The sequence below is a fragment of the Strigops habroptila genome, chromosome 19 (genome assembly GCF_004027225.2).
Source record: "Strigops habroptila isolate Jane chromosome 19, bStrHab1.2.pri, whole genome shotgun sequence".
In the NCBI taxonomy this organism is placed as follows: domain Eukaryota; kingdom Metazoa; phylum Chordata; class Aves; order Psittaciformes; family Psittacidae; genus Strigops; species Strigops habroptila.
In genome coordinates, this window is record NC_044295.2 from 2,966,116 (window position 1) to 2,980,400 (window position 14,285).

At 45.9% G+C, this 14,285-nt stretch overlaps 2 protein-coding genes across 3 annotated transcripts in view; one reads left to right on the forward strand and one right to left on the reverse strand.

Moving 5' to 3' along the window:
• Nucleotides 1–1,651: 1,651 nt before the first annotated feature.
• ZPBP2 (zona pellucida binding protein 2) lies at nt 1,652–7,357 on the reverse strand. Its single transcript, XM_030508506.1, has 8 exons — nt 7,243–7,357; nt 6,397–6,471; nt 5,755–5,880; nt 5,046–5,207; nt 3,965–4,183; nt 3,492–3,577; nt 2,769–2,946; nt 1,652–2,248 (listed from the first exon to the last, which is right to left on the reverse strand). Exons 1-8 carry the CDS (start codon nt 7,340–7,342, stop codon nt 2,151–2,153), a joined length of 1,044 nt encoding a protein of 347 aa, XP_030364366.1. The 5' UTR covers nt 7,343–7,357; the 3' UTR covers nt 1,652–2,150.
• A 4,316-nt stretch (nt 7,358–11,673) lies between these two features.
• The window catches only part of IKZF3 (IKAROS family zinc finger 3), a 32,364-nt gene continuing 29,752 nt past the window's right edge, over nt 11,674–14,285 (forward strand). For both annotated transcript variants that reach the window (XM_030508444.1, XM_030508445.1), the window contains exon 1: nt 11,674–11,726. In XM_030508444.1, coding sequence (XP_030364304.1) covers nt 11,720–11,726 — 7 coding nt within the window. In that variant the 5' untranslated portion in view covers nt 11,674–11,719. The remainder of the gene's footprint in view (nt 11,727–14,285) is intronic.

Below are 14,285 nucleotides of genomic sequence, written 5' to 3' on the forward strand. Positions count from 1 at the left end.
TGATATGTAGAACCTCAAGTGTGATGACAGAGTGAGCTGTGATGGATGGCATGTCACCAATACAAGGTTCAGCTGCGTTCAGGGCTGTCACAGGCAGCGAAGGCTGGATGGAGAGAACTTTCCTACAGGAAAGGTCAGAGTGAAACTGTTTCACATCAGATTTTCACAGGATTCTCCACGGAATTAATGATGCAAACTCCTCTGCAATGCAAAACTGCAATATTTGACCTATTTTTCTACTTTTAAGGCCCACTGAAGAAGTCGAGGCACTCTAAGAGCTTCCTGTACCTCCAGTTTTTAGAAGGAGGAGGGAGTAAGAGTTCGTGACTCGTTGCCATTGCACTTAGTAACTCCTCACTGCTTTTTTTTTCCCCCATAATTTATGTATGTGGCATTCCTCTGTTGTGAAACAGGCTGAGGGATGCAGGCAGCAACCGAGCCCGTCTGCTTAATCTGTATAAGCCCGAGCTGCGCACATAGTGTCCAGTTGGCAGTGAAGATAATCAGCCTACAGGCAGTTTAAATGCTCGTTAGAGTACATTTTATTCATCAGTATTTAATAAGTAATGATTCTGAAAAGCTCTGAGCGTGGTCTGTGCCCGCTCCATCTCCTGCTGTGTTCCTGTCAAAGTGGATAAGTTAAACCGGGTTGAATCTGGTCGATTTTTGGATGAATACCCACCAAGGCATTTCTAGATGCCACAAGAAGTTGCAGTTATTGAGTAGGAGGTGCTCTTTTGCTTGATTTAGTCCTACATACTGGAAAAAAAAAAGGAATGGCTCTGTGCTGGGAAGCTGGGCCTGGTTTTGCATGGCTCAGTGTGTGCAGGCAGTGGGGTAGCATTCCCTTTGCTTGGATTGTGGGGGGCTATGACACTGTCACACAAGTGGCTTCAATAGGACCATGTTGGGGGGCTGTGCTTTGCAAGGGTGAGTTCTCTGGTGTCTCTGGACAAAATGAGTCTGGAAAGGAGCAGATCCTGGCAGGGAATGGTTTACAAAGGTTAAAATCAAGTTCTAAAAGCCCATGTTCTGGTAGCTCCACTTCAGAAGCCTCACACAGCCCATGCTCTGACCATAGCAGTCAGGGTTACTGGTGAAGCTCCTGATAGTAGTAAAATACTCTATACTAACAGTGCTTTATGAGCAAGATGATTGATTGCTGCAGATCCAGCAGTTAGCCTTCAAAACGAGACCGGAGTCAAGCTTCTCTGGGAAGGAAACTTTCCCATTATCTCAGTGCTTTGGCAAATCCTATCATCCGGTGAACTCGATGGAATTTCCAGCTGGTGTAAGAGGATCATCTGCTCATACAGCACCTGGGGCCAGCAGAGCTCTGCTGTGAGGATTTGGTGCAGCTGAAGGGGAAGATGGAGCAGCAAACACAGCAAACAGCATGAGGCAGCTCTGCAGCCTCCCTGCAGGACAGACCTGCAGCAAGGCATGAAGAGAACCATGAAAGCTGGATCCTTCGTTTTCCTGTCTGCTGGGCTGTGGAATTTGTTATTTACCCTCTCTCTTGTCTCGGAGCCCTGCTTTTGCTTTCCCTGCTGCTGGTGTCTGCACCCCAGCAGAGCTCCCACTGGCGGAGCAGTAAGGAAAGCCCTGAGGCAGTCAGTGTTCACTAGTGCACTTCAGACACAGAGAAAGAAACCGTGAAAAACAAAGGGAAGGGCATTTAATGTTTCTAAATCACAAAGATTAAATACTACTTCTAATATCTGCTAGAAATTGCTCATAGAGGTTCTGGTGTGTGTCCTCATAGCACAAAATTCCGCTACAACCGTCTGCCATCTTTCCCTGAGTTGTTTCCAGCTCCTTTACATTCCCTGAGCAAACTGCAGCACAAAGCTGCAGCGTGTCTGGTATCACCACCAAGAAACAGACTCTTTGCACTAAAACCACGTGACAAACTTCCTTTTTGTTTTCATTGAATTCCTTTACCATGCATGAACGCTTCAGTTCCTGCATCACTTTTACAGTCTACGTGGTCCCTGAATACAGAAAATCTAGAGGTGGACGAATGAAGTTTTGCAACTGTTCAAAAAGGAATGTAGGATTCCAAAATTGGCAGCTAAAAATGAAAAGAACATCATAAAACACTTTTTCCACAGCTGCTCTTCGGTTTCCCAGTTTCTGCTGTCAGTTTATCAGCAAAATCTTGCTCCGTACATCCTGACTTGAGGGTCTGTACAAACCTGGCAGGTCACTTCGTTGTTGGGACTGTAAGTTCCAGGCTCACAGACCACTGTGAAAAGAACACAGGCAGCACGTCACGCAGCTCTCCTCTGCCTCGACTGGGGCTGGGACCATCAGACACCATCACGTGCTTCCCAGTGCTCCAAAGGGAACCTCATCTTTCCCAAGCTCTCTGAGCCTGCCTCTCACTAACCCCCCCAACCTCAAGAACTAGCAGTGGGTGCTGCTGGCAAAGATCTTTTTAAAACAGCTGGGTGTTTTCTGGCAGCTCTGCCATTAAGGTCATTGTTAATTTGCTTTATACCCTGAGCATAGTCGCTCACCAGCGACCTGGAATTAAAACCCCACCTCACCGCTTCTGCTTTACTTGGAAATACAGTTTCACACCTGCAAACACACTAACAAATGCTTTTCTGTTCTTCTCTCTCTTAAACCTGCAATGGGAATGCCTTTACAAAAGATGAACGGAAATAGTGCTTTCCATAGTGATATTTACCAAACAGTCTTCAGAGAAACCTGTGGCCTGAGCTAATAAAGCCATATATGAAGTTGCTGTATTTCATATTTACCACAGCAGTTCGCACAGCTCTGGTGGGTGACATCGTTCTTCCCAAAGCCTGGTCGGCAGCTGTCAATGTGAGTAACTGAGAAGCTGTTCTCCACATAGTGTATTGTAGGGACAGTTTGGAACTCGTGCTTCAAAGCATATGTCTGCTTCTTGAAAAACTCCCCAATTCGATCTCTTGCCTAAAATCCAGAAACATGGAAGGCATAAAAGATTAGCCAGTTATTTGTTATTGACTTAATAACACCAGTTAATACTTATATCATCCTGATTCCCACATGCACTGACCCATTGTGTTAACTGAGAATCTTCCTCTGGCTTCAGGGGCCCTGAGGTCAGACCCAGTGTGTAATCTGATGGAGTGTTTTAAAGTTAAAAACAGGTTTCAGAAGTCAGCTGCATTAGACGTACTTTAAACTGCATTCTGTTTATCAAATCATAAATCAAAGATATAGTTTACAGAGCTGGAAGTTCAGTATACTAATTCTTATAATTCTTCATTCTTGGGAGTAAATATAAAGGACATCATGAGCCTGACTTCTTATTTTTAAACTCTTTGGATCAATTTGATTTTTAAAACAAGTTTTTCACCCTGAACTGCATGATTTGAAATCTGTGAATTGTCATTTACAATGATACTAATACCATAAAATGTGAGTGAAGCTGGATAAGCACCGGTGAAATCAGTTAAACATGCAGAGAAGACACAAGGGTGGCTGACACAAACCTCTTGCACTCTCATGTTTGTCACATCTTCACAATCGTAAGGAACCTGTTTGCAAACTTCCTCCCATCCTGGTGCAAAAGGATTGACTGGGGGGGAGAAAAAGACAGAGTTAAGTTGAAGAATATACTGCAAGGAACTCAAGTACCTCAAGCAGGTATCTTTAGGTTCGTGATCACTTTCCTTTTACAAGGGAAAAAATCATGGCATCTTATCAGCTATCTCCTTTCAAGAAGCCTTTCCAAGTGCATGCCTTGAAAAGAACATTTCTCGTTTAGGTTGTAAGAAGGACGGTGCTACAAATTCAATGTATAAACTGCATTTTAGCTCCATCTGTGGGCTAGTAAGAAAAAATACAGGGACTCTGAAAGCAAGAAGGGAAACAGCTCTCAGACTTGCTTGATTATAATGTATTTCAGGCGGTGTTTATTGCAGTCTCAGGTTGTCCCTCCCAAACAAACACGGAAATCTGTTACCTTGAAAACTAACAAACAGTTCGTGCAGGAGGCCTCTGTTGGGTATCTTGACAGAATGGCATTTGTAGGAGGACTCTGTGATGTGACACGTCAGATCTGAGATGATGTTAGTTAAGATTTTCAAGAGCTCCTCAAAGAACTGGCCGTTGGCTCGTAGCTCACACTCCCTGGTAGTAAAGCGAACGAAGACCTGATACGCGTGGTCAGCTTCCCTGTATGCTGTAAGCAGAGAGTTTGTGTGTGGTCACAGATTGAGGCTTCAATCAAACCTTATCATCTGTATCAGTGTACTTTGAAACACGGGCTCTTATTCAGAAGCAAACAAATAAATAAAACTTACTCATTAACCACAACAGAACAAATCTGGCCTTGCCAGAGCTGACTCGGAGTAAGAGACATCTTAGTTTGAAATGTACAGGAATTTCTGTGCTTATGTTATGAGGCTCTGCTCCCAAGTATTAAAACAGAAAAGGGGGCAAATACTGAAATCATAGAATGGTTTGGGTTGGAAAGGACCTTAAAGATCATCTAGTTCCAACCCCCTGTTGTGGAAATAGCACAGAACAAGTATGTCTGAAAGTTGTAGGGCTGAAATGGATTGGGATAGTGCACAACATCCTCTGCAATTCTGATGGAGGAGGGAATGTTTTGTGAAATGATTTTAAAAGCGTTTCTCAAACAGTTTTGGATGTTATTTAGTGGTGGGGAGGTGATATTGTGAACGGTCGTTACAAATGGTGGAATGGCCTATGTTTGGTTTGGCAATCTCTCATGTGGGAGACTGCGCTTGGACATGAGCTTCCTCAGAGCCTGGATATGGCTGGAGTTGTTGTAGTTCGCTTGGTTCTTATCAAGGGTAGAGATTATTTTATTCTTGGTAGCAGTTATTTAAAACTTTTCCCAAAGCTGGGAGAAGGGCTGTGTGTGTATAAATATAAAATATTGAGATTTTCTATTCTGAGATAAAATATCAACTAATTATTTTTTTTTGTATCAAGCCTTGCCATAAACATGCACTTCACAAACCCACCAAACCACAAAGGCTGCGTGCATTAGTTGACTAAGGAGCTAGCCAGCTTACCATACACCATGAATTTATATGCCTCAAACATTTCTCTTTCTTCCTGTGTCGTAGTTTCTATGATTTTGTGAGAAAGAGTGCAAGTGTAGGCTCCAGACATGTACTCCTTAAACCCCAGCAACATCAGCTTTCCTGTTTCTGTAAGATTCACATGCAATTGCCCTAGAATAGAAACAGGAAATACTTGATTACTGGAAATGTTTGGTTTCTGATGCTCTGCTCATTTAGAGCATTTGAAGATGAAACCTTTCTCTTGTACACAATGACACCGATTCATGTCAGTCTGAAGCAACAAAAATTGATGACCTTTAGGACTTATCGCAAGTTTCCTTCTATCTCAAGTATTTTGGAAATTTTAGAGGGAGAAAAGAAACATAATCTAATGTCAGAGCTTATGGAAAAAATTTACATAGGACCAAGTGACTATATGGACCCACCATCCTACTGCAGGATGGTAGAAACAAGGAAAATGTGTGATTTCATGTACAGTAATCTCCTTAGCCATTTGTGGCTGACTTCTTCCCTTATAACTAGAAACCAGAAACTATTTCGCTATCGCAGCATATTTTCCTGATTGTCTTCCCACCACTCAAGGCAGTCTCTAAGTTTGTGAAGTTTCTGTAAAAAGCTGATTTTGTTAGTGACTGGGGGGGAAATGGCTAAGGCAGGCTGAGGGAAAACCCTTTGTAATCTGAACAAGGTGACTGACCTTCTAAATTTCTTCCATCTGGACCAATCCACAAATAGTTGGGATCTATTAGTTCTTCTCGAGAATGAGCCAAATCCGTACATAGAAGAAATGGGCTGTTTGTAAACACCTTAACATAGACGCTAACTGCAATACAAGAGGAAGGTAACTGATATGAAATGCTTTTGTTCAATGAAATCCTGAAAATGCTAGTTTCAAATACATATTTAATGTAATGCAAGGTTTACTTTCCAGGTTTGGGCTTGGAAAGTGTCAGATTAATCTTTCATCTCCATTTACTCTTATTAATATGATGGAACTGTCCATTGTGTGGTTGGTGCTGACTGTGTAGAAGACACTCGAGTCCCACCCAAATCATATTGGTGTGGCAAAAAAGCATCTGATTTTGAGCCTGTTGCTGAGTGGGACCCTCATTAAGATGCTAAATTTTCATAAGAGCTTATAGTAACACTGTGGGACAAACGTATTTCTAAACCCATATACGATGGGGATCATATTCTGCAGTCTCCAGTGTTGTGTTTAGTGTCACTTCTATGTGTAGTTGTGTCTACATAATGGCCACTGTACTCCAAACTCCATTTTTAAAAGCCCAGTAAGACTTAAACACACACATATATATATATATAAAAAAGACAAGTTTACCTTCATGTTTGGGGTTGCCATAAACATAATTCTTTTCAACTAAATCAACAGAATGTTGCTCTTCCTCAGCTCTCACTGTAGGAAAAAAAGACTTAAAATATTAAGACAGAAATCTAAATGTGTGCTAGTTCAGCATTTATTTTGTCCTAGGGTGTTTCTTGCCTTTTTCTTTCTCCCCATGGCCTTTCCTTAAAAACAAGGGCTCCCACTTGTTGCTGACTTGTCAGTTTTCACTGCTTTAGTACCCAAGTTAACAAACCTGTCTTGATATTACCAGGTTCCAAACCTTTCTCCTTACAAAAAGCCAAGGCAATAGTCATATTTGCTTCACAGCCACTGTGGGGAGAACAAGAATGGGTGAGACATCGTGGGAGTCCTCAGGCATCTGTGAGCCTTCGCCTCTTGGGAAAGAGTGGGCAGATGTCTGGGTTTGAGGGTTTCTGTTATGAAACCCATCAGGAGACGTGGAAATCATTAGAATGTGTGCTCTTTCCAGGCCATGGTGGTAGATGAGGACAGCCCTGGCTTAGGTCAAGGGCGAGAAGGATGCTGCTGGGACCATAAAATAGTTGCAGCCTGGTTTGGGTTGGAAAGGACTTTAAGATCATCCAGCTCCAACCCCCTGCCACGGGCAGGGACACCTTCCACTAGAGCAGGTTGCTCCAAGCCCCTGTGCCCAACCTGGCCTTGAACACTGCCAGGGATGGGGCAGCCACAGCTTCTCTGGGCACCAGCGCCTCGCTCTCCCTCCACCGCCCCAAGCCCCGCAGCCGCCGCCTGAGGGGAGGGTTACCGGGGAGGGGGGGTGTGTGTGAGGGCACCCCCAGCCGCCCCCCCCCCCGGTACCTCCATCCAGCGCCCCTAGTCCCGCCGCCGCCACCGCCGCCACCACGATGCGCAGGAGCCGGCCCGGGGCGGAGCGCGGGCTCCCGCCGCCCCCGGCCATAGCGCGCCGCCGCCCGCCCCGTCAAACGGCCGCAACCGCCCGCCCTGGGGCGTAACGGCCCCGCGCGCCCCCGCCGCTTCCCGCCCTTGTTCATCCTCCTCCCCTCAGCGAGGGAGGGAACGGGGGGGCCCCGGCCCCGCGCTCGGCCGCGGCTGCTCTTTCCTCCTCACACGCACCTTTGACTTTAAAACACCCCTTTTATTGCCGGTTTTTTGCCCCCCAGCAAAAAAAAAACCGCGCGTCCCCAGCGCCGCGCTGTGTAACTGCAGCTCCGCGGTGTTCTCCGGCTGAGGGATTCTGGAGTGAGTTGCGATGGGGCACGGTTTTACAGCTTAAAAACAACAGAAAATACCCCATTCCTGCCACTTGATGTGGGAAAGATGGGAAATGAGAGCTGGACTGGGTCAGCCTGGAGAAGAGAAGGCTCCTGAAGGGGAGACCTTAGAGCAGCTCCAGGGCCTAAAGGGGCTACGGGAAACCTGGAGAGGGGCTTTGGACAAGGGCCTGTAGGGACAGGCCAAGGGGAATGGCTTTAACCTGCCAGAGGGGAGATTGAAATGAGCTCTGAGGCAGAAGCTCTTCCCTGTGAGGGTGCTGAGGCGCTGGCACAGACTTTTCCCAGAGAAGCTGTGGCTGCCCCATCCCTGGCAGTGTTCAAGGCCAGGTTGGGCACAGGGGCTTGGAGCAACCTGCTCTAGTGGAAGGTGTCCCTGCCTGTGACAGGGGGTTGGGACTGGATGAGCTTTAAGGTCCCTTCCAACACACACCAGTCTGGGATTATTATTTGAAGTACTCAGTGTTTTTTAAGTCAGTTACATGTTTTGGAACACTTGCAAATGGCTTTGAAACTCCTCAAAGCAGAAATATTTTGTTTCTAGAGCGAGCATTATAAAAACACTCGGGAAACAGCTGAACAGGGAAAGGAGGGTACTTGGGCTTGACCACACTGCGCATGGTGAGACTCAAGCTCAGGAACCGTGGCCTCTGGTAATTACCTAAATCATATTTTACTGTGCAGCCCCAGACCAGGACAGTGTCCAAAAATGATGTAATAGTATTTGCATAACAAATACAGACCCAGCCAACACAGGAATGAGAGTTATTTTTGTAGACAGCTGTAAAAGTTTTAGTTCAATGCTTCCATGCAAAAAAGCACTCAAGTTACAAGTTCTCTTTAATAAAGCATGCAAAAAAAGAAAAGTGTGAAAAGAAGGTATCACATTATTGACAGAAAATACTCTTACTCAAGCCTGGTGGTGTTTTAAAGTAGTGTCCCTCTCATTTAATGTCTTGCGAAACTCCTTGCCCTACTACATGTGTGTGCTGCCTCATTATTTCACTTCTCTCTCTTTGCAGGGAAGCGGCTACAACTTTCTTCTTTCTTCAACCAAGATACTTACTCTCAAGTGGTCTATTAAGGTAGAAGAACTATGTCAGGGTTTTAATTTTTCATTTCCTTGAGCTGCTCAGCAGTTCAGAATTAGGACCACCTCAAGAGATCCAGCGTTCCCATGTATTGAATGTTTTCGGTTTTACTCAAAGTTAACATTTCACACTCACACTGTTCAGGCAAAATGATTCAGTTGGTAACGTGTCTGCTACAAACAAGTCATAGGTCAGGCTGAACATCCCCCATTCCTAAGGGTGTTTTTAGCCTGTTGTCATGTAACTGCGCTACACAGCCCATCAGTCCCCAGCTTTTTAGTTATTATTAAATGGGATCTTTACTATAAAGCTTTGTCTGCAGTTTTGAATCTTTATAAACTTAGGCTTCTGGTCTGTGTCTTTAGTCAAATGACTCCTTCCTTTTTAAGTCTCTAATATTTCTAACTGATAAATTGTCATTACAGATTTGTAAGCTCAGGGGAGGGAAAAACCTGGTTTTCTTTAAGCACAGGGCAATGACGGGGGGGCAGAGGATTTAACAGGACAAGATGTGAAGCCACATAATTCTGAATTACATTCCTAGCTATTTCTGCTAGCAGCTAGAAGCTGAAGTAGGAAATGATAGACGAGGAAAAAACATATATTGTAGACTTGATCATTGTGGGAGTAGATATTAAAAAGGCAAATACATTTTATCCTTAGGAAATACATGGAGAGATTTCCAGGAGCACAGGGGTACGTGAATGACCTGTGCAAGGCTCTGGAGAGATGTTACCTGGGATGCAGAGTGCGAGTTTTGTCTCTGATCTTTAAGGTGGGTGATCTAAAAAGAATGAGAGCCCTGATGAACACTGCAGGGGGTTTTATAGGCTGGCGAACCCAGGCTCTTTTGATTTCTGCCCTTGAAATAAAAGCAGAGAGAAGACATGATTGGTTTTCTGGTGGTAAATATGAGGGAATGTTATGAGGTTTAAATTGGGGAACAAATCTGGCAGTTGGAGAAAATGGCCATGAATAATCCTGGGATGGAAAACAAAGGTTTCTGATCATCACGCAGTAGTTGCCAGGCCTTCCTTGAAGTTCATAGGAGCAAGAAATCTTCTGAATTATTAAATGGTTCTGGAAGGGGAATGCAGAGATTATCTGGAATAGCAGAGAATTTGGCTTGATTATCCCAGATATCTTTGTTTTTTAAACATTGTATTTCCAGAATTGTTTTCCAAGTGATGGAAAAGCCTCAGTTGAAGAAGCAGTCATTGGCACTCCACAGAAAGGAGGAGAATCCTGGCTCCATGTCGTGTTCTCACACACCTGAGCTATGGCAATTCGCACTCACTGTCTTTGGGTTTACATCCAAGCGATCAGGTCAGATCACAGTTTCATTTGCCACTTTGTTAACTTCTAGATGATCAGGTTGTGGGAGTGTTACCAGTAAAGGAACAAAAAAACATGTTAAGCTTCCATCCACCTTCTTACCCAACATTCATTTCTCAATGTTAAAACACAGCTGAGTTCAGGGCTGATCTGAGATCAGAGCCAGCTCTTACCTTTTTAGGCCTTTCCTTGCTGAGTAGCTCTGGGTGTTGGGTGAAGCAAAATGCCATGATGACAAGTGCTCAGCTTACACATGAAGTCAAGTCTGTGTTGGCCTGGCTTTAATCTGGTTTAGCTTATTAAACAACTTTATAACTTGATTTTCTTCTAAATAGCAATGTGACTTTGTTAAGAAAACTTTGTTAATTAACTTTGTTAAGCAAATTAACACTTAAGTTAATTATCTCAGTCATTTAACATACAATCTGAGGAGCGCGATCCCTGAAAGAGTAATGCCATGAAAGCAGCACTTGTTGAACAGCTGAGGCTGCCTTGCCATGTTTATGGGATGTGTAGACAGAGCCAGGACAGATTGAGCACAAAGGAAAATGGAGTTGGTAGAACAGAAGTTACTCTTTCACGTGCGTGGGCACCGCAGTGCACAATCGCTGCACCAGTTCTAACCCAGGCTCAGCCTGCTTGGCTCTGCAGTGTGAAATGAAATGAGTCAGGACTCTGCCAACGCAAAATAGCTCCGTGTCACCCTGCTATGCTCTCCGTATGAATAGCTGATGCCCCTTGAGTGACCTAACCCAAGCCATCACAAGCTTTCCAGTGCTATTTTGGGGTGTTGGCGCTTGCTTCAGGCTTTAAAGATGAAAGACTCCCTGAAATAAGTATTTTGGGTTGGCTGTTCACGATGGGCTGTGGATCTGTGCACACAACCTGGCAGCACTGCAGGAAATGGAGCAGCTTCTTGTCAGATACGCTTCCGAGTGGAGCTGTGGGTTGGAGGAGACCCTGGCCTAGCTGGGTGTCATAGGAGCCATGTCTAAGCCCTCAGAGTGGGGTTTCTCCTGTCTTGTTGGTTTATTTCTCCTGGAACTGCTCCCCTCAACCCCATTCCTGCCTGTATCCCTGCCCAGGGACTGGTCATGGCTTTCTCACTGATGGAACCACCTCTGATGGTGGGGACAGAGCTTATCTCCGGTGATGCTGAGGGAGGTTTCCTCTAAGGGACAGGACTTGCAGGGTTTTCTTTCAGCCCCTTGGTGTATTGTGTGGGAGCAGGGCTGCTCCCGGGGTTGACCCTCTGTCCCTCCTGTCTTCCAGCCTCTGTGGGATGGCCGGGTGAAGGCTGGAGGTGAGGCTGCTGTGGAGAGCCCGGTGCTTGCACTGCCGTTTGGGAGATGCTCCCTCAGCCCCCTGCACCCCGCTGCTCCCCCTCCCGAGGTGCTGCTTCTGCCTGTGTCATCGCCGAGCACCAGCAGCGGGGTCCAAGGGAGGGCGAAGCCCCCGGGGCCGGGTCGCCTCCCCCGGCCGCCGCCCGGCGCCGCTCTCCGCCCGCCCAGCGCCGCCGCCGGGCCGGATGTCGCGGTGCCCGCGGGAGGCGAGGCCGCTGCGCTCTGACAGTCCCGAGCCCGGGCGGGCAGGTGGAGCCGGGACCGCGGCCGGAGCATGGAAGGTGAGAAACGACCCCGCTCGTTCCCCGGGCCCGCGGCGGGGAAAGCGCCGCCGCTCGGGGGCTCGGCCCGGGCTCCACCTCCCGGTGCTCACGGCGGCTCCTTCTGCAGGCTGGAGGAGAAACCTCATCGCGTGGTGCAATTAAACAGGAAACGAACGGGGCTTTTTCCCCGCTCTCTGTTTAATTTCAGCACCATCACAGCGTATAGGATAAAGTTGGGCTTTAGAGCCCACTTTATCCACTGTTCATATTCTAGGTTTTAACGAATTAAAGGGGGCGTTGGTTTCTTTTTGCTTGTAAAACGTGCAGGTAACTTTCAGAGCCAGCAAAACCCAAGTTGTGAGTTCATCTTGGGCTGCAGTGTAATTTGCTTTGGGAGAAAAGGAGCATTACCAGAGTTTGTAAGAAGGCTGGCAAAGCATCACTTTATTTGTTGTGTCAGGGTTGGATGGTTTTATTTCAACTCATCGTTTGAAGGACTGGAGTTTAGATTCTTTTCTGTCTCAATGACTTGAGGTCTTTGGTTGTTGTCAGTTAGATGCAGTTGCCAGTTTAAAAGATGTATTCTCCTTTGCTAAAGGCTTCTAAAATGTTTGTATTTAAAGAATTCCTCTCATAGAATCTGGCTGAATCGAGAGAAGTAACTGATGTTGTGAAGGAATGGGTCTGGTGCCAGTTGGGCACTTCAAAATACAGCTTCATTTTCGTGATTCAGCCGCATCCCCTGTGTGTCTTTTGTGGGAGAAGGAAGCTCTTTAGCTGTGTCAGTGGAGTCTAGTTAGAAAGGGAGCATGTTTCTGCCATTCCAACTGAGGTTATTGAAGAGGTCTCTTTTTTGTGTTCCTATTTCTTATATGCTTAAAGTTAACGTGCAAATAATCCTTCACGGTTTGGTTCTGTCTATGGGGATTACGAGGATCAGAGGATCAGTTAATGTGCCTGAGCTTGTTACGTTAACTTCATCCAGAAGGTGAAAGTGCTGTTCTGTGTATCTCCGGCTACTGAGCAGTGTCTCTGTTCCCATGGGTCTTGGGAAAACCTGAATTCCACTGGATCAAGGGGAATTTTCTGTTGAGAGAAAAAAAGGGCAACACTTCTGTCCTGGATTGTCAGTGTGAGGAGGCCCCATATGGTCATTGCCCAGGATACAGGCACCAGCAGAAGAAGCTGTTTGAGACCTGGGGCCAGGAAGCCAAAACCTGTGATCAGCTTGGTTGTGTTGAGGGATTTGCTGAACTGGGATGAACGTGTTGATCTGGATATCAGAGATGTTCTGCTGGGTTTAGAAGGTCTCATGCTACGATGTGAAGAAAATAATATCTTAAGTCACTGCTGGTCAGGATTTCTTCCCAAAATGACATGTGCACTTAAAATGCCCTTGTCACTTTGAGCATTACATGGTGCTTAAGAGCAGCAAAGTATTAGAGACCATGTAAAGAGTTTCTTTGGTCCAGGTGCCTTCTTCAGAAAGCCATTGAGAGCAGAAATGCTGGAGGAGGCCATTTAGTGGGGAAATCTGGTTTTCCCTCTGTGTGGCTTGAAGGTGAAAACCACATTGGGTGACAGCAGTTGGGTGCTGCACATCACGAAGGTGCTGGCTCTGCTGTGAGCATTTAGGGGTGTAAGGCTGGAGGGGCTCTACCTGTAAGGCAGAGGCCAGGGTTGGTGTGTGTTTTATTTTGCCTCGCTTGTGCCTCTGAAGGTGGCACAACAAGGAAACGAGCTGTGTTTGCTCCACGTGCTGTCCTAGAAGAACTGAGAGCACACAGGATTCTTGAAGTCCCCTTCGTGATTCTGTTGGGTTGAAACCTGCAGCTGGCAGTAAAAAGGCGACGTTCTGGGTTTCACTTTGAAGGCAAACAGGTAAGGTTAGGATAATTCAAGATGTCCCTCCCATTTTGATGGCTGTACTGGTGATGGAGGGGTATCAGTGTTATCCTTTATTTGAAAAGCATCCAGTTTGGGGGGGTTAAAATACAGGTAGGTTTTGTAGCTTCTATTAACTGGTCAAATACTAGGATAAAGTCTGAGTCCAGTTACGTGTTAAAATGCCTCAGTGCTTTTTTAGCAAGCGATTTGAATATCTGTGCTCACTTTGGCTGCTGGGGGGGACACAGGGTGCCTGAGGGTTGCTCTCAAAAGCACACGGATTTTACTTCTGCTTTGTAAATGTACATCGAGCGCCCGCTGCAGCACGCACAGACACGCATCTCCTTCCCATGCACCCGGGTCAGTGCATCCCTTTGAAGCTTGAGAAGACTTAACGTGTTCTGTAAGTGATCTCCTGCGTCGTGCTGCTCTGAACGTTGGGTAGGAACATGGTCTTATTTGTACAGTATCAGGGTTGGAAGCTTTCTAGACCTCCTTCCAGCATGCTTATGTGACATAGTGAAGGGTCTGGTTTAAAATACTTTATTCAGGAAAGAGACCTGAGGTTAAATATTAAAAGACCACCAAGGCTTTAAGAAGCTGCTTGGGACTAATATAAAGAAACCAGGTTCTGATGGGTGGATGTTGGAGGCTTGAAAGTGATGGAAAGACTGGTTTATTTCTCAACAA